The sequence below is a fragment of the Staurois parvus genome, unplaced genomic scaffold (genome assembly GCF_062004578.1).
Source record: "Staurois parvus isolate SC_StPar_1 unplaced genomic scaffold, SC_StPar_1.0 ptg000457l, whole genome shotgun sequence".
NCBI lineage: Eukaryota > Metazoa > Chordata > Amphibia > Anura > Ranidae > Staurois > Staurois parvus.
The window spans coordinates 1,168,179-1,187,529 of NW_028318253.1; the positions used below are offsets into that span (position 1 = coordinate 1,168,179).

Here is a 19,351-nt window from a genome sequence, read left to right on the forward strand (position 1 = left end):
AACATGACAAATTCCTCAATGAATTAATGCATCCGAAACTAAACGAAGCAAACATTTCCGGTGTGCACGTGTCTGGTTTGATTTGAGATGTCAAGTTCATGCATTGAGGCTATCCATGTTTGTGTTTAATCAGTTTTTGTACTCATAGTTGTACTGCTAATGACAAATTAATCTCATTTCATAGTATAAAATAATGAATAAGTAGAACTTTCCATTAGCAGTACAACTACTGTGCAAGGAATTGAAACAATCTAAGACTGACACTCTATTGTTCACTCGCACGCCGTGTGTCTGATGCTTGTGAAGGGGAGAAAAGGTTGCCGACTTCTGCTCTAATATTTTGAATTCTTTATGGAAGAATTTTGAGAAAAAGTGCTATAAGAGCTAAAAATATATCTTTATGTTCAGACTTACCTACAGGAATATTTGTTTTACATTTGTCTGAGTCGCAGCATGTGACTGATGCATATAACCTGGTGGCGTTGAATGACATGCTGTAAGTTTGATTGCAGAGATTCCTTTCTCCACATGATTTCACCAGGTGTTTGATGGGCAGCTTTTGTTTGTCTGTCAAAACACAGAACATGGAATAGGTTGTTAAAAAAAAAAAAAAAAAAAAACAGTTTTCCCTTGTTAGACTCAGCATACAGTATATGCAAATAGTTCATGGGGGTTTAAAACCCAACTAAGGGCCTAGTTTTCTAAAATGAATAATCAGCATAATGTACCTAATATGTTTATTTCCTGTGATCATCATCTCCACCTACAGTAGTGGCCATAATAAGTGGTGTATTTTGGTTTTGTGCTGCCCTAGGCAAGACTAAAATCGGGCACCCCTCTGCATCTAAATTTGCCCCACCCTTCCTGTGTAAGACCCACCCCTTCATCTGTAAACCCACACCCCTTCCTATTTAGGCTCCACCTCTTCTTATTAGAGCTCCACCCACTGACAACAACGATGAGGCGCTATTCCTCCCACTGACACCAGCGATGGGGCACTATTCCTCCCACTGACACCAAGGATGGGGCACTATTCCTCCCACTGACACCAAGGATGGGGCACTATTCCTCCCACTGACAGCAAGGATGGGGCACTATTCCTCCCACTGACACCAAGGATGGGGCACTATTCCTCCCACTGACACCAAGATTTGGGCACTATTCCTTCCACTGACACCAACGATGGGGAACTATTCCTCCCACTGACACCAAGGATGGGCACTATTCCTCCCACTGACACCAACAATGGGGCACTATTCCTCTCACTGACACCAAGGATGGGGCACTATTCCTTCCACTGACACCAAGGATGGGCATTATTCCTCCCACTGACACCAACGATGGGGCACTATTCCTCTCACTGACACCAATGATGGGACACTATTCCTCCCACTAACATCAACAATGAGGAACTATTCCTCCCACTGACACCAACGATGGTGCCCCATCATTAGTGTCAGTGTGTGAGGAATAGTGCCCAATAATTGGTGTCAGTGGGAGGAATACAGGACCTCCTGAATGCATATTTTATTGATTGATTTTTATAGAATGGCAGTTTTGCAGGGAACTAAGGCGCAGCAACTGCGAACCAATTGTTCAACTTGCAGTTGCGGCACAGTCCCATTGACTTCAATGGCCAAGTTTCCCATATGGAAGAAAAATATATTTTAAATATATTTTAAAAATACATTCTTAATATATTCTTCCCAAATATATTGACATATATTTCAAATAGTACAATTTACAAATAGTCAATATATTTCAAAAATATTTTTCAATATATTTATGAATATATTAAAAATATATTCAGAACACATGCTGAAATATATTTCAAAGTGTATTTTGGACAGCATTTACAAGTATATTTAAAAATATATGTTTAAATGCATTTTTGTAGATGTTCAAAAATATCTGGAAAATATATTTTTAAAAATATATTTTTAAATATATGCCTTTGGAATTTTTAAAAAAATTTTAAAAAATTTTAATTTATATTTTTGGAATGCATGTTAAAATATATTCATGTAGGCCAATATATTGTAAATATATGTTGCATGTATAATTTTTTCTTTCAAAGTATATTGGAAATATATTTCTCTTCCATATGGGGTGACAGGCGGTGTTGCCTGTCAGACTTGAAAAGTGAAATTTGCCATGGCATGTGTACTGTCCACTTTAGTTGACTTGTTAGGCTTTTGGTGGATGGTTGTGGGGTGGTAAAAATGTGGCCGAACTGCTTCTTACATATTTGTCCTTTTTCAGAGCTGTCAGCTCCACCGTCCCCATTACTGCTTCACACCCCGCCCTTGCTCTTTTGTCCTCCACGTTCGGCGTCTTCTCTCCTCAGCCGTCCTCTTTGAGTAGAAGATCAGATATCTTGTTGATTTTTTTTTTTTTTTTTTTTGTGTGTCCTCACATTCACAAAAATATAACATGTGTGGTGGGAGGATGGGTGCAGGTCAACTAACCTTGCTGAATCTCAGTGAGCGTAGTAATACATGTGTCATACGGTGGTAGGCAGGTCTTCTCGTTTTCTTCACAGTTGCCTCCAGTGGTGGTGTTACAGTGAAAGCAAGTCAGGGAGAAAGCTGAAAAACAAAAAAAAGTTGTTACATATGGACCACTTATATGTTTTATTAACCACTTTCCCTCTGGAATATTTGCCCCCCTTCATGACCAGGCCATTTTTTTCTATGCGGTGCTGCACTACTAACTAACAATTACACGATCATGCAACGCTGTACACAAATTAAATTTATATCTTTTTTTTTTCACACAAATAGAACTTTCTTTTGGTGGTATTTGATCACCACTGGGGTTTTAAGTTTTGATTAGATAAAAGAAAAAAAAAATCAATAATTTTTGCTTTCTGCTATAAAACTTATCCAATAAAAAAAAAAAAAATCTTAATAAATTATGACCAAAATGTATTTTGCTACATCTTTGGTAAAAAAAAAAATCCTTAAGGGCTCATTCACACTTGACTAATTTCTAACGCTTGCAAAACGCCCCTTCATTATAGGCGTTTGTGGTGTGGTTTTAACATTCCTCAAACGCTCCCCAAATGCCCCCCAAATGCCCTATGCATGTTTTTGAGGCGTTTGATAGGTGTTTGCCAAGCATTACAACTGCACCACAAATGCCTATAATGAAGTTTATTGATATTAACGCTCCGCAACCACCTCACAAATGTCCCTCAAATGCCTGCCAGGCGCTTTGAGGAGCATCTACATAGACTTGAATGGGAGGCTTCAACTCCTGACTCGACATGAGGCGTCAATTTAGAATTAATGGCACCCGCCCGCGGGTCCACGTTCTTCTGTGTGGGTGGTGCGCCTGCACAGATTTTTGTGCAGATCCGCATTGGCACCACCCGCACATATGTGAACCTAGCCTAAGTGATTTAACAAGATACAAGAAAGCTGTGTCCCATTGGGCTGCGGAGATTTCCATTCACTTCCTGTCCCCTAGCCTAAACAGCACGTGAGAGGAAATTCCTCCACACTGAAGGAATCCCTGGTTATCGAAAGGACTAGTGACCCCTGTCATGATCGCGGCGTTGGACCCCAGACCTTCTCACCCAAACTCGTGACCAAAGGGCTAGGCGATCTAAAACCGCGATGTGACATGCTTAACAATGCCACACCCAGCTGCACCCTGCACAATGATTTTCCAGCTAATGGATAAAGATCGATGTACCGGCAGCCTGAGCGATTGTTACTGAGTCAGGTTAATTATGCAATTAATACTTCACACTGCCACCACCTCCTTTTTGTACAGAGAAAGAGGAAACTCGGCGTTATCAGCTATAACACTATAATGATTGAGATAATCATCTGTATAAAACGGTCCGCAGGCCGGTTATACAGAGGTTTAAACAAACACAGTAGCGTCTCTTTAGAGGCAGGAATTCATGAGTTGCAATACAGAGCTATAGAAACAGTTCAACACTTTCAGAAGGAAAGATTTATTACTAAAAAGTCAAACAGGAGCAATAAAAATATTTACAGAACAAAGATGTAACTAAGATATATATATATATATACATATACAAAGAACCATAGCACAGCAAAGAGGTATCAGAGAGAGGTGAAAGGGTTAAAGTACTTTCCAAAGTCCTGGGTTAGCAGATCCAAGTTTCAGAGCAGAAGGGTGCTTTGATCTCCCTATGGTACGATGGAAAAAAATCGGAGAATTCTTCAACTTCCTTCCTCTTAGGCCTGACAGCCTGTTTTAAAGTCCTCAGCAGGGGGGTGGCTCTGCAGTCAAGAGCCAATCTCCTCTTAAGGTGTGGAAATATGGGTGGATGCCTCAACTAGAGCAAAACTCTCCCATAAATCATATTTGCCTATAACTTTTCATCTGCACAAGTGACAGTCCACCCGCGGGTAGATTATTATGCAGACAAGTCTGAGGATTAATTAGATATGAATTATGAAATTATATACTGCACGGTTCACGAGATCTATGTTTCTGCTTCCCTGAGTGTCCGAGACAAGGCGTCTATAAGCAAGCTATAAGTAAGCATTTAACTGAATGAAATCGATTCATTCAGGTTTTTCTTTTTGTGATTAGCTGTGATTTGGCCACAGCTAATCACATGACACAGCTGGGCTGTGATTGGCCCAGTCTGTGCATGTGATCGCTGTGACCATTCACAGCTAGACACAGTTGTATACAATGGATGGCATGAAAATAAGCCATCCATTGTATACAACTGTCATGTGACCTGGCTTTGATTGGTCACAGCAGGTCACATGGTACTGGCAATGGGGCCGGCACACAGATCTGTCATCGGCCGTGTCCAAGGTACATGGCCGGTGACAGATCGTGCCACAGCGCGGCCCTGCGGGCATACGTAATGTAAAGGACGCCATATGGCGTCCACCTGGAGGGACGAGCTGTTCGCCCGGCCGCCATCTGGCTATAGGCAATGGGTTAACACCTTCCTGCCTGGTCTACAGCAGATTGATGGCCGGGTGGGACACTCACCATTGTGACTGGCCATTATATGACGTCCTGTCAAAATGAGCCATTCACGCGGCCGCGGGGCCATTCAGCTGCACGATCTGTCACCGGCTGTGTCCACACAGCCGATGACATATCACTACACTGGCCCGTTGCCAGTGTCATGTGACTGCTGTGACCAACCACAGCAGATCACATGTCGATTGTATACAATGGATGGCTTCCTGTCATGCCATCCAGTGTATACAATTGTGTTGTTAGCTGTGACTGGTCAAGGCAGTCACATGATACCGACAGGGCCAATCACAGCCCATCTGTATCATGTGATCAGCTTTGTCCAATCACAGCTAATCACAACAAAAGACTGAATCAGTTTAGTTCAGTAACAATGACTGCAAATATCAATGAAATACATTGGTATTAGCAATCATAATGTGTTAAAAAAAGAAACAATCCTGACCACTTGCCCAGAGTAGTTCAATGTTACTATGGTAACATTGTATTGCTTTGGTCACAGTGTGCTGAAAAATAAAATCGTAAAAAAAATAAAAAAAAAATAATAAAAATAGAAAAAAATAACATAAACATTTGAAAAAATATATACATTCAATTATTATTGTTATTTTCACCAAAGAAATGTAGCAGAATACATTTTGATCTAAATTTATGAAAAAATGTTATTTATTTGCAAAATAATAAAACAGAAATGAAGAAAATGTGTTTTTTATTTCAAAAGTTTCAGGTTTTTTTTGTTTTATTTAGCAAAAAAAACAACTCAGTGGTGATTAAATACCACCAAAAGAAAGCTCTATTTGTGTGAAATAAATGATAAAAATTTCATATGGGTACAGTGTTGCATGACCGCGCAATTTTCATTCAAAGTGTGAGAGCGATGAAAGCTGAAAACTGGCCTGGGCAGGAAGGGGCTAAAAGTGTCCGGTATTGAAGTGGTTAAATGAGCTGGCTGATAGTTTTGCATTGTGAGATGGAGCAGTAAAGCACAACCATTGTTTTGAAACAACTGACAATTTTTTAGAATTTGCATTTTTCTCCTCCTTATAACTCCTCTACATGTACATATTCTGTATATATCATTGCTCTTAGGCCTCGTGCACATGAATGCTTGCCAGCTCCTGTGTGCTGAGGTGTAAAATCCCCAACACATTCCGGCACCAATGCAAAAGAATGGCAGTACCAGGTCGTGCTGAAAATGCTGATGGCTTCAGCATCAGGATTTATCCAGCATGCATGTACAGCGATCCCAGAGAGAAACCCAAGGAGTATGTGCATGTGCAGACAGGACTGCTGTTAGAAACCACAGGGCCCCATACAGCCAACCTGACAGGCCCCCCCCCCCCCGGAAAAAACCCCCCCACAGTTTTACTATGTTTCAGTTATGAATGTACTCAGTGAATGATCAGTAGCAATCACTCATTGTGTTCATTCAGGAAAGGATCAGGCTGGTAAATGTGAACATGTTTACTGGACCCTTCCCCCACTCTCCATCCTGAAGGATTCTATTGTGTGCTTGCAGCTGCCGGTGGGAAGAAGAGGAGGAAAGCAGGCAGCACTGCAGGGGTGGGGGCGCACGGGGACGGGGGAGGACGGACATATGGTACACAGGGAGGGTGATGGCTTAAAATACTGGAACTGATCAGCCAGCTTTCAGCTGCTGCAGAGAGAATCATACAGGAGATTGGTTTCAGTACTCCCCCCTCTGCCGTGCCAATCACCCTCCCTGCCCACATCTGATTCACCCAGCGGCCTTGGCCCCACTGCTGACCTAGGCCCCGTACAGGAGGACTGGTGGTACCCCCATATCCACAGCCCTGTGTACAGGTGAACAATGATACAGTGGTCTGTAGCAAACTAGCTCATCAGAGTTGGACGTGGAGTTCCCCTTTTTGTTTTAAGGGAAGTATTCCTTATTCCTCACACTCCCTACCCCCTCCCTTCCTGAGAGGCAAACTTATCTCCTCTCCTGACAGATGGGGGGGGGGTCAACCACAGGTTAGGCATCCCTAGTTGGTGCCAGCAGTCTGGGAAAGTGTAAACTTTCTCCCCCATCATAATCAAGATAAGATAGCTTCTCTCTGGACTTGAAAGAAAATTGAACATTTCTCAAGTCAGGCTTTCCCCCCGATGTTTCATGTCATGGATTATGACAGATGTTGGCTCTAATTCAGAGTTCCCCACTGACTCCTCCCAAAACAGCGTAGTCAGAGCAACCCCCCTTTCAGAGGGATTTTTAAAAAAGAGACAGGCTAGCAAGCCTGCGAGTTACAGTGTAACAGATCTCCTCAGCTGAACATCGTAACAGAGGGAGATCAAAGAACCTTCCTGCTCTGCAACTTGGATCTGCAAACCAAGGCTTAAATTGGCAAGTAACTTAGCCCTGTAACTTCTTTCCTATTATCCCTTTGCTGTATCTTTATATATATATATATATATATTTGTGACATCTCTTTGTAAATATTTTATTGCACCTGTTTGACTCTTTTAGTAATAAATCTTTCTTTCTGAAAGTGTTAAACTGTTTTTAAGCGCTTACCTGCAATTCACGAATTCCTGCCTTTTGAAGAGACGCTACTGTGTTTGTTTACTCCCTGCCCAATTGGCCTGTAGGTGACCATATTGGAAGGTGACTTTTCAATCATTATAGTGAATATTTGATAACGGGAGTTTCCCAATCTCCTTTTTTAAAAAGTGGTGGTGGCAGTTTAAAAGGGTTAGTGCGTAATTAACCCGACCCAGTAACAAGCGCATTCAGGCTGCAGGCACCGATTGTAGTCCATTAGCTGGGCAATCGCTGTGCTGGGTGCAGCTGGGTGTGGCCTTGTTACGCACGTCACACCGCGGTTTTAGATCGGCCGGTCCTTCGGTCATGAGCTTGGTGAGAAGGTCTGGGGTCTGACGCCGTGGGCGTGACGTATTACTGTTAGTCGCAGTCGTGCGATTGTCACATGTTGGTGGGGGCGACCGTGCGATCGTGACAAGGTCCTTTGACAATATGCCATTGCACGAAACGCATCAGGATATTAGCTTGCCGCACCGACGTCCTTACCAGCTGCTGAGAGCCATGTGCCATGTGCTAGGCCAGCGGCCATCTTGGTTTCTGACTTTCATGCATGATTAGTCTTTTTTTGCTGACCATACTTATGCTACTATCCACCTGCTTGTAGCTGCTGCTACCCACCTATGTTTACTTATGGCTACTGACAGTTGTTAGATCATCTCAACACAGTATGCTGCCCTAATTTATGTACCATCATTGGCATAAGAAAAATTGCTACACTATATCAGCCCTTTGTCTTGGTGGCTTACTTTGAGCTACTAAAGGTGGTGTTTCTGCTGAATTCATCGATTGCTGGATATTAACAATGAGCAGTCCCCATCCACTAAGAGGGTCCCCCGAGAGGTCTGGAGGTCTTTCCCAGGTTGTAACCAGTACCGTTAGAGTGCCTTTAACCTACCGGGTCCGTGAAGGCTACCAGTGCCCTTATATTACATGCAAAATATTATCATACGTCTGGTGAGTGCAAGCACACCCTTTTTCTTCATATCACTGAAGTCACGAGCACTTACTACCATTGATGCAAGTTTCCATGAGAATTGTTGATATCTTCCAATTTTGAGAAAATTGACGCATCCTACTTGGATATTTCAAGGACTCTTATATATATTTATTGTGTCGCTTTTGATATGTCACCATGAGATGATGTCACGTTTTATCAATTATTGTCTTTATTAAAGACACCACTTATTTGTTCACCTGTTAGCGCATAAGATTGCGCATTATATGTCATTATCTCACTTTATTAAGAGCTCTGCATTTTGTTATTATCGATGATACAGAGGTCGTCAGCATTTATCCAAGCTCAGTCCTACAACCATTCACTATATGACAGTTGCGGGTCCCTGGGTGCCAGAAAGGATTTTCTACCTAAGCACAAAGAAGCTGGTGTCTATGGGAATGAAGCCTTGGGGCTTACTTACTCCAGATGCAAGTCGAACGTGTTTTTATGCATCAAAAATGAATGTATTTCAGTGAGCCTAGTTTACACCATGCTTTCCTGTGTGCTTTTAAAAAGGACAGCATGCTGCATTTTTTGTGTTGGAATGCTATGTTCATGTATTTTGCGTGCAACAACTACATCAGTGTAGTTGTCCGTGTTCAGTAGAGATATATTCTCCAACCAGTAGATGGCAGTATTTATAGGTTTGTAGTAGGTTTATGGTTATGGTAAACTCTATGTCTTTTCTGTGAAATAAAATTCATGTTTGCAGAGAAGCAGCAGATAAGCACTTGTGGACTGTGCAATGTCTGTTCTGTATGGCTATATACAGAATTTATAACATTTTGCATGTAAATGTGCTAGAAACGGAATGCCCATGAACAAACTGCAAATATGTAAATGCAACTTTGAAAAAAAAAAAAAAAAAACGCATAAAAAATATATACCAAAAACGTGACAAAAAATGCAAATGCAAGACAAATGCTTAAAAAGAATTAGGTGGAATTGCACACTTTACTGAAAGGAGGGATTGGAAAAAAAATATATTTGAAATATATTTAAAAAATATTCTTTCCAAATATATTGACATATATTTGAAATGCTACAACTTGGCCATATTCAATATATTTCAATATATATATATATATATATATATATATATACACACTGCATGTTGAAATGTGTTTTTATTGCAAAATATATTAAAAATATTATTAAAAATACATTTAAAATATACTGTATGTCTTTAAAAATACAAATCTACATTTTTGGAATGCATTTACAAATATATGTTAAAATTACTTTTTTATATGTAAAAAAAATCTGAAGAATATATTTTAAAAAAATATATTTTTAAAAATATATATATTTTTAAATATATTCTTCAGATTTTTTTAACATATAAATATGTATTTTTAAAAATATTTTTCATATATTTTGTAATAAAAACGCATTTCAATGTGCAGTATATATATATTTATTGAAATATGTTGAATATGGCCAAAATTTTAGCATTTCAAATAAATGTCAATATATTTGGGAAGAATATTTTTTAAATCTATTTCAAATATATTTTTCTTCCATGTGGGTAGGTTCACACTTATGCATTTTCCGCAGCATTTTGCCTGTTGTGGAAACACACAGAAGTTCATTTAACATGATTTCCTATAGGACAGGTTCACATCTCCATGTTTTTGCACCCGGTTTTTTGGAAAGGGTCAGGGACTCTTTTAAATGCAAAAAGTTGCGTTTTTTGTTCTATAGACTTCAATGAAAACCATGCAGAAAAGCATGCAGTGCGGTTTGATGCATTTTTGATGCGTTTGCTTTTAAAATCTGTCTAACAACAAGAAAAAAAGCGCATAAAAAATGCATGTGCCAAAACGCACCACAAAACGCACTGCAGAAACAGATCAAATGCAAAGTGCATAGGAGTGAACATAGCCTTTGGGCCCTTTCGCACGGGCGTTGTCCGTTCTTCATAAATCGGTTGACGAATGAAACATGGAAATGGATGCATGTCTATGGAAAAATGGATCATCATATGTTTACCTCCATTTACATCCACATCCATCAACACCTGTTTTTTTTTAAATGGATTAAAGCCCTATTTTTGTTCCGTTGCAAAAAAAAATTAAATGGAATGGATGAAAAACACATGTGAATGGACAAACGGTCCTTTTTTGCATTGGTAGTGGATGTAAAAAAACTAATGAAAAACTGATCCGTAAACTGAATTCGTTTTTTTGACTGAACTGATGAAACAAAAAGAACTCCAGTGTGAAATGACCCCTAAAGTATAACTGAAGGCAACACTGGAGAAAGTACAGAGAAGGGAAACCAAACTGATAAGAGGCATGGAGGAGCTCAGCTATGAGGAAAGATTAGAGGAACTGAATTTATTCTCTCTTGAGAAGAGGAGATTAATGGGGGATATGATCACCACGTATAATACATAAGGGGGGATATGATCTCCATGTATAATACATAAGGGGGGATATGATCACCATGTATAATACATAAGGGAGGATATGATCTCCATGTATAATACATAAGGGGGGATATGATCTCCATGTATAATGCATAAGGGGGGATATGATCTCCATGTATAATACATAAGGGAGGATATGATCTCCATGTATAATACATAAGGGGGATATGATCTCCATGTATAATATGTAAGGGGGGATATGATCTCCATGTATAATACATAAGGGGGGATATGATCTCCATGTATAATACATAAGGGAGGATATGATCTCCATGTATAATACATAAGGGGGATATGATCTCCATGTATAATACATAAGGGGGGATATGATCAACCTGTATAATACATAAGGGGGGATATGATCTCCATGTATAATACATAAGGGGGGATATGATCTCCATGTATAATACATAAGGGGGGATATGATCTCCATGTATAATACATAAAGGGGGATATGATCTCCATGTATAATACATAAGGGGGATATGATCTCCATGTATAATACATAAGGGGGATATGATCTCCATGTATAATACATAAGGGGGGATATGATCACCATGTATAATACATAAGGGGGATATGATCTCCATGTATAATACATAAGGGGGGATATGATCACCATGTATAATAAATAAGGGGGGGATATGATCTCCATGTATAATACATAAGGGGGATATGATCACCATGTATAATACATAAGGGGGGATATGATCTCCATGTATAATACATAAGGGGGGATATGATCACCATGTATAATACATAAGGGGGATATGATCTCCATGTATAATACATAAGGGGGGATATGCTCTCGATGCATAATACATAAGGGGGGATATGATCTCCATGTATAAACACATCAGTGGTTCATATAGTGAACTCGGTGTAGAGTTATTCACCCTGAGGTCATATAACAGAGGACAAGGGGGCACTCTTTACATTTGGAGGAAAAGAAATGTAATCTCCAATTACAGAAAGGTTTCTTCACAGTGAGAGCTGTGAAAATGTGGAATAGACTCCCTCAAGAGTTGGTTCTGGCCAGCTCAGTGGATTGCTTTAAAAAAGTCCTGGATTCTTTCCTAGATACACAGAATATAACTGGATACTAATATTTATAGGTAAAGTTGATCCAGGGAATATCTGATTGCCTCTCGGGGGATCAGGAAGGAGTTTTTTCCCCTGCAGGAGCAAATTGGATCATGCTTTGCTGGGTTTTTTGCCTTCCTCTGGATCCATTCTCGATATAGCACTATAGCTTTTTTATTTTTTTTTTAATGGTTGAACTGGATGGACTTTTGTCTTTTTTCAGCCAGACTAACTATGTAACTATGTAAAACTAAAAAATCCCAAATTTTGGGTTGTCCCCAAAAAATAGAGGGGAAATCTTCCAAATGGAAACACTGATTCTGGTGACCTGGGGTCACAATGGATTCCTTTAATTTGTAGGGATTTCCTCTCATTTCCTGTTTTGACTATGGGACAGGAAGTGAAGGTAAATCTCCACCAGTAGGACACAGATGGCAAAAAAAACAAAATAAAAAATAACAGGGGTTATAACCCTCCCTTACTCTATCCAAACTGAAATTTTTGTTTTTGCCTATAGTTCCACTTTAAAGTATATATTGTGACGTTTTGAAAGGCGAGGTGATTGATGGGCGCTATGTGTCACCGCGCATGCATTCATATCTAGGAGACTAAGGTGGAGTCTAGTCTGGGTTTTCCAGGCCACTTTGGCAGAGTTGGTTCCGGACCAAATTTGTGGTCCACTGATGACCACCAGCTGGTGGTATAAATAAAGCAGGACTGGAGCAAGAGGGGGCTCTTGGCCTGGGACTCAGGGAGCCATAGCTAAGGGAGCTGTGGATGAAAGAGTATGCTTTGTACAAGAAAGGAAAAGGTTTGCACACCGTTTGGTTTTGTTGGTGAAAGGGAGAAGCCCTTCACCTGTGAGATAGGAATCCCTTCTGTTTAGTTAGTGCCTCGATGGCGAGGATTTATTTTCTGTTCTGTTTTTATTTATGATGCTTGCAACCTTTTAAATAAAACTGGCTACAAGTCAGATTTTTAAGAAAGACCTGCCGTCTGGACTACCTTTCTCCCAGGGAAGGTGATTTCCCCCTCAATAAATATATATATATATATATATATATATATATATATATATATATATATATATATATATGCACACAGTATCTCCCAGAAGTGAGTACACCCCTCACATTTTTGCAAATATTTTATTATATCTTTTCATGTGACAACACTGAAGAAATGACACTTTGCTGCAATGTGACATAGTGAGTGTACAGCTTGTAAAAGGGGAAATTTTCTGTCCCCTCAAAATAACTCAACACAGCCATTAATGTCTAAACCGCTGGCAACAAAAGTGAGTACACCCCTAAGTGAAAATGTCCAAATTGGGCCCAAAGTGTCCATATTTTGTGTGGCCACCATTATTTTCCAGCACTGCCTTAAACCTCTTGGGCATGGAGTTCACCAGAGCTTCACAGGTTACCACTGGAGTCCTCTTCTACTCCTCCATGACGTCATCACAGAGCTGGTGGATGTTAGAGACCTTGCGCTCCTCCACATTCTGTTTGAGGATGCCCCACAGATGCGCAATAGGGTTTAGGTCTGGAGACATACTTGGCCAGTCCATTACCTTTACCCTCAGCTTTTTTAGAAAGGCAGTGGTGGTCTTGGAGGTGTGTTTGGGGTCGTTATGTTGGAATACTGCCTTGCGGCCCAGTCCCCAAAGGGAGGGGATCATGCTCTACTTCATTATTTCACAATAAATGTTGGTATTCATGGTTCCCTCAATGAACTGTAGCTCCCCAGTGCCGGCAGCACTCATGCAGCCCCAGACCATGACACTCCCACCACCATGCTTGACTGTAGGCAAGACACATTTGTCTTTGTACCCCTCACCTGGTTGTTACCACACACGCTTGACACCATGTGAACCAAATCAGTTTATCTTGGTCTCATCAGAGTAATCCATGTCCTTAGTCTGCTTGTCTTCAGCAAACTGTTGAGCTTTCTTGTGCATCATCTTTAGAAGAGTCTTCCTTCTGGGACGACAGCCATGCAGACCAATTTGATTCAATGTACGACTTACGGTCTGAGCAAGGCTGACCCCCCACCCCTTCAACCTCTGCAGCAATGCTGGCAGCACTCATACGTCTATTTCTCAAAGACAACCTCTGGATATGACGCTGAGCACGTGCACTCAACTTCTTTGGTCAACCATGGCGAGGCCTGTTCTGAGTGGAACCTGTCCTGTTAAACCGTTGTATGGTCTTGGCCACCGTGCTGCAGCTCAGTTTCAGAATCTTGGCAATCTTCTTATAGCCTAGGCCATCTTTATGTAGAGCAACAATTCTTTTTTTCAGATCCCGAGAGAGTTCTTTGCCATGAGGTGCCATGTTGAACTTCCAGTGGCCAGTATGAGTGAGTGAGAGTGATAACACCAAATTTAGCACACCTGCTCCCCATTCACACCTGAGACCTTGTAACACTAATGAGTCACATGACACCAGGAAGGGAAAATGGCTAACTGGGCCCAATTTGGACATTTTCACTTAGGGGTGTACTCACTTTTGTTGTCAGCAGTTTAGACATTAATGGCTGTGTGTTGAGTTATTTTGAGGAGACAACAAATTTACATGTTATACAAGCTGTACACTCACTACGTCACATTGTAGCAAAGTGTCATTTCTTCAGTGTTGTCACATGAAAAGATAAAATATTTACAAAAATGTGAGGGGTGCGCTCACTTCTGGGAGATACGGTGTATTATATATACATATATATATATATATATATATATATATATATATATATATATATACACACACACACACACACACCATTACCAAGAGTAATGGGACACCCCTCAGACTGCCTCTACAAACATTTGTGAAAGAATGGGTTGCTCTCAGAGGCTCAATGAATTCATCCGTGACATTTCCTGGCTACTAAATATTCCACGGTCAACTCTTAGTGGTATTATAACAAAGTGGAAGCAACTGGGAACAACAGCAACTCAGCCACCAAGTGGTAGGCCACGTAAAATGACAGAGCGGGGTCAGCGCATGCTGAAGCGCACAGTGCACAGAAGTCGCCAACTGTCTGCAGTCAATAGCTAAAGACCTCCAAACTTGGTGTGGCCTTCAGATTAGCACAACAACAGTGCGTAGAGAGCTTCATGGAATGAGTTCCCATTGCTGTGCAGCTACATCCAAGCCTTACATCACCAAGTGCAATGCAAAGCATCGGATGCAGTGGTGTAAAGCACGCCGCCACTGGACTCTAGAGCAGTGGAGACGTGTTCTCTGGAGTGATGAATCACATTTCTCTGTCTGGCAATCCGATGGGCGTGTCTGGATTTGGTGGTTGCCAGGAGAACGGTACTTGCCTGACTGCATTGTGTAAAGTTTGGTGGAGGGGGGATTATGGTGTGGGGTTGTTTTTCAGGGGTTGGGCTTGGCCCCTTAGTTCCAGTGAAGGGAACTCTTAAGGCGTCAGCATACCAAGACATTTTGGGCAATTTCATGCTCCCAACTTTGTGAGAACAGTTTGGTGATGGCCCCTTCCTGTTCCAACATGACTGCACACCAGTGCACAAAGCAAGGTCCATAAAGACATGGATGAGCGAGTTTGGGTTGGAGGAACTTGACTGGCCTGCACAGAGTCCTGACCTCAACCCCATAGAACACCTTTGGGATGAATTAGAGTGGAGACTGCCAGCCAGGCCTTCTCCCCCGACATCAGTGCCTGACCTCACAAATGTTCTTCTGGAAGAATGGTCAAACCTTCCCATAGACACTCCTAAACCTTGTGGACGGGCTTCCCAGAAGAGTTGAAGCTGTTATAGCTGCAAAGGGCGGGGTCAACTCAATATTGAACCCTACGGACTAAGACTGGGATGCCATTAAAGTTCATGTGCGTGGAAAGGCAGGCCAATACTTTTGGCGATATAGTGTATATTTTCACACACGTTTTGTACTCTTCTCTTTTAAGATTTTCACCAGAACACAGAAACACCCTTTAAATACACAGGAGGGATTTATTGTCATTGTCCCTGTCCCCTAATGGTGATACACTATAATATCATGCAGATGTGGAAAGAAGCGTTCACCTCTAACGTCCTTATTTCATGATAGGTAGATCTGGTGTACAATGACTATTTTTAGAGGATAATTCAGGAACAAGCTGTGATGTACACCGTCCTTGTGATCTGACCACAGAACACACTGAACCAAGTCAGCACCAGAGGGAAATCCAGAGTGTAGTGTACTTTAGTACAGTAATTTTTATATAGGACAGGAATTTTCCACGGTGTTCTACCTTTCATTTATATGTCAATATCTATTTATCTGTTTCAGGTACTTATATAGCGCTGTCAATTTATGCAGCACTTTACATATATATTGTACATTCACATCAGTCCCTAACCCTCAAGGGGCGTACAATCTAAGGTCCCTAACTTGCATTCATACATACACATACTAGGGACAATTTAGACAGGAGCTAATTAACCTACCAGCATGTCTTTGGAGTGTGGGAGGAAACTGGAGTACCCAGAGGAAACCCACGCAGGCACAGGGAGAACATGCAAACTCCAGGCAGGTGGTGCAGTGGTTGGGATTCGAACCAGCGACCCAAGTACTGCCAGGCGGAAATGCTAACCGTTTAGTCTGTCTGTCTGTCTGTCCTGACCAGGGTTTTTTTGTTCTTTTCTTTCAGAGAATAGGTGCAAGAATTCCATTACAATCCCCACACCACACGCACACACCCTCCAAACCTCATCAATATTAGGTGTGGCCAAATTTCACTAACAGTGGAAAGGTTGTAAAGGGGCATTTAATACCAGGAGTGCGCTACACACAGAGTGCAGAGTTCAGGGGTGCGCTATGTACAGAGTGCAGAGTTCAGGGGTGTGCTATGTACAAAGTGCAGAGTTTATGGGTGCGCTATGTACAGAGTGCAGAGTTCCGGAGTGCGCTACGTGCAGAGTTCAGGAGTGCACTACGTACAGAGTGCAGAGTTCAGGAGTGCGCTACGCGCAGAGTGCAGAGTTCAGGAGTGCGCTACGTGCAGAGTTCAGGAGTGCGCTACGTGCAGAGTGCAGAGTTCAGGAGTGCGCTACGTGCAGAGTTCTGGAGTACGCTACGTGCAGAGTTCAGGAGTGCGCTACGTACAGAGTGCAGAGTTCAAGGTGCGCTACATGGAGAGTGCAGAGTTCAAGGTGCGCTTCGTGGAGAGTGCAGAGTTCAAGGGTGCGCTATGTACAGAGTGCATAGTTTAAGGGTGCGCTACGTACAGAGTGCAGAGTTCAAGGGTGCGCTACGTACAGAGTGCATAGTTTAAGGGTGCACTACGTACAGAGTGCAGAGTTCAAGGGTGCGCTACGTACAGAGTGCAGAGTTCAAGGGTGCGCTACGTACAGAGTGCAGAGTTCAAGGGTGCGCTACGTACAGAGTGCAGAGTTCAAGGGTGCGCTACGTACAGAGTGCAGAGTTCAAGGGTGCGCTACGTACAGAGTGCAGAGTTCAAGGGTGCGCTACGTACAGAGTGCAGAGTTCAAGGGTGCGCTACGTACAGAGTTCAAGGGTGCGCTACGTACAGAGTGCAGAGTTCAAGGGTGCGCTACGTACAGAGTGCAGAGTTCAAGGTACGCTACGTACAGAGTGCAGAGTTCAGCCCCCTTCTACAGATGCTTACCTTTGAATCCCCCATCCACATCTCACTTTCACCTCTCTTCAGCTCTGACCTCTGCATGCAACCCCCTCCACTGCCCCAACTTCTCCCATCTGCCTAAAACTCTACCATCTTCTACATATCTTACTTTTGTTGCTCTATTAAGCTGAAGCACCCTACCTGCTCTAGTACTTCCCAAAACACTGCTTACATCAGGGCTGAGAGCCCTTTAGAGGAGTACTGAGGCAGGGGCCCTGTGCAGTGCCCTTCCAGCCCCTCCCAGCAGCCATGATCTGCCTGCATTGCATAGATAAGAACAGAGACCCAGTAATGATATCAGTGATGATGTCACTGGGTCCAAAATAAGACAAAATAAAAATGAAAAGATTGTATTTTACATTTTCATTAGAATGTAGAGGAGAAAGGAGGAACCAGGGAAAGCAAAATGTAAGCAGTTTAAACTTCAACTTTAAATATGATTGCTTCAAGAACTGTCACCTTAATGCAAGGTGTTGTTGATGAGTGCGCAAAAAAACTGTCCTTCACACAGCGCTCGCCCGCTAATGCTGAAAACATGTAAAATGAAGCAGCTTCGAGGTCCGATGGGGATTTGGTAAGAGAACGCGGAGAACTGATATCACATTCCTTTTAGCAATGTATTGATCTCACTTTGAAGTGGTGCTCGCCATCTGGCGAATGTAGATCAAAGCAAGGCATTATGGGTAGATGTAAATACATCGTTCGCTCTCTGATTATTGATGGGGGTGGGGGGGGGGGGTTCATTCTGGATAGACTTGCACTGTATGAAATGACTAGTTTGTAGTCTACAACACCCACAAGTAGACTAAGGTGAAGTTTAGAACTACATCTAAACTGTCAATCTTCATATGGATCGCATTTCAGAGGTGTTTGACAGGAAGTGAGGAGGTGATATGATGCCTGATTATTGCCTGTTTTAACCCCATGCATTGCACATGGTTATGGGACATTTCAGGCATCTCCCCATTCGCTGGAATGGGCCTCATTCAGCAGTGGTACTGATCGCTGAATGTGACGGGTGATATATTGTGCTGCGGGCGTGAAGCAGAGTATTGTGACTGCAGCATGTGAACCCCCCGATCCGCTGCCTTTGTGGGGCAGTTGGAGGGGTGATAAAAATGAGGCTCAATTGCATGTTTTTAAGGCCCCCCCACCCCCTTTTAAATGGGAAAAATGACCACGCTGGTTATATATTTTCCAGGTTTTGGAGGAAAAACTGACAGAGTGACTGTCATTCCAGGGGCAGCAATGACCATGGCCACAAAGCATAGCCAAACAATTTGGGTATGCCATCTTTGGCAGGTGGTACCAACTGCCACTGTGCCCCATTTAAAAAGACAATGCTGCAACTGCTTACATTGGAAGGTTTCGGCGTGGTCAAAAGTGAAATCCCTCTTCACATGAGCATGCAATAGGCGGCATACTGCTTCCCAATTGCCTGCCGTCTGCAGGCCAACAGTTGCTGCAAACACGATCCACTGCGGATCACGAGTCAGCAGCTAAGCCCATGTGAAAGTGACCCTACTTCCTATTTGACAACTGCCCCTATTTGTAATAAAATCCCAAGCAGTGTTGTCAGCTCTGGCCAGTTCTCCCCTGCTGGACTACAGAACACGTCTCCCTCTTCTCATTTCCATAACAC

The 19,351-nt window shown here is 42.1% G+C and overlaps 1 protein-coding gene across 1 annotated transcript in view; it reads right to left on the reverse strand.

The window, feature by feature from the left end:
• LOC149452881 (phospholipase A2 inhibitor gamma subunit B-like) overlaps nucleotides 1-19,351 on the reverse strand; it is a 46,972-nt gene that overhangs the window by 12,039 nt on the left and 15,582 nt on the right. Inside the window, exons 2-3 of the mRNA XM_089688869.1 lie at nucleotides 2,469-2,588; nucleotides 415-567 (exon numbers count right to left, since the gene is read on the reverse strand). Coding sequence (XP_089544995.1) covers nucleotides 415-567; nucleotides 2,469-2,588 — 273 coding nt within the window. The remainder of the gene's footprint in view (nucleotides 1-414; nucleotides 568-2,468; nucleotides 2,589-19,351) is intronic.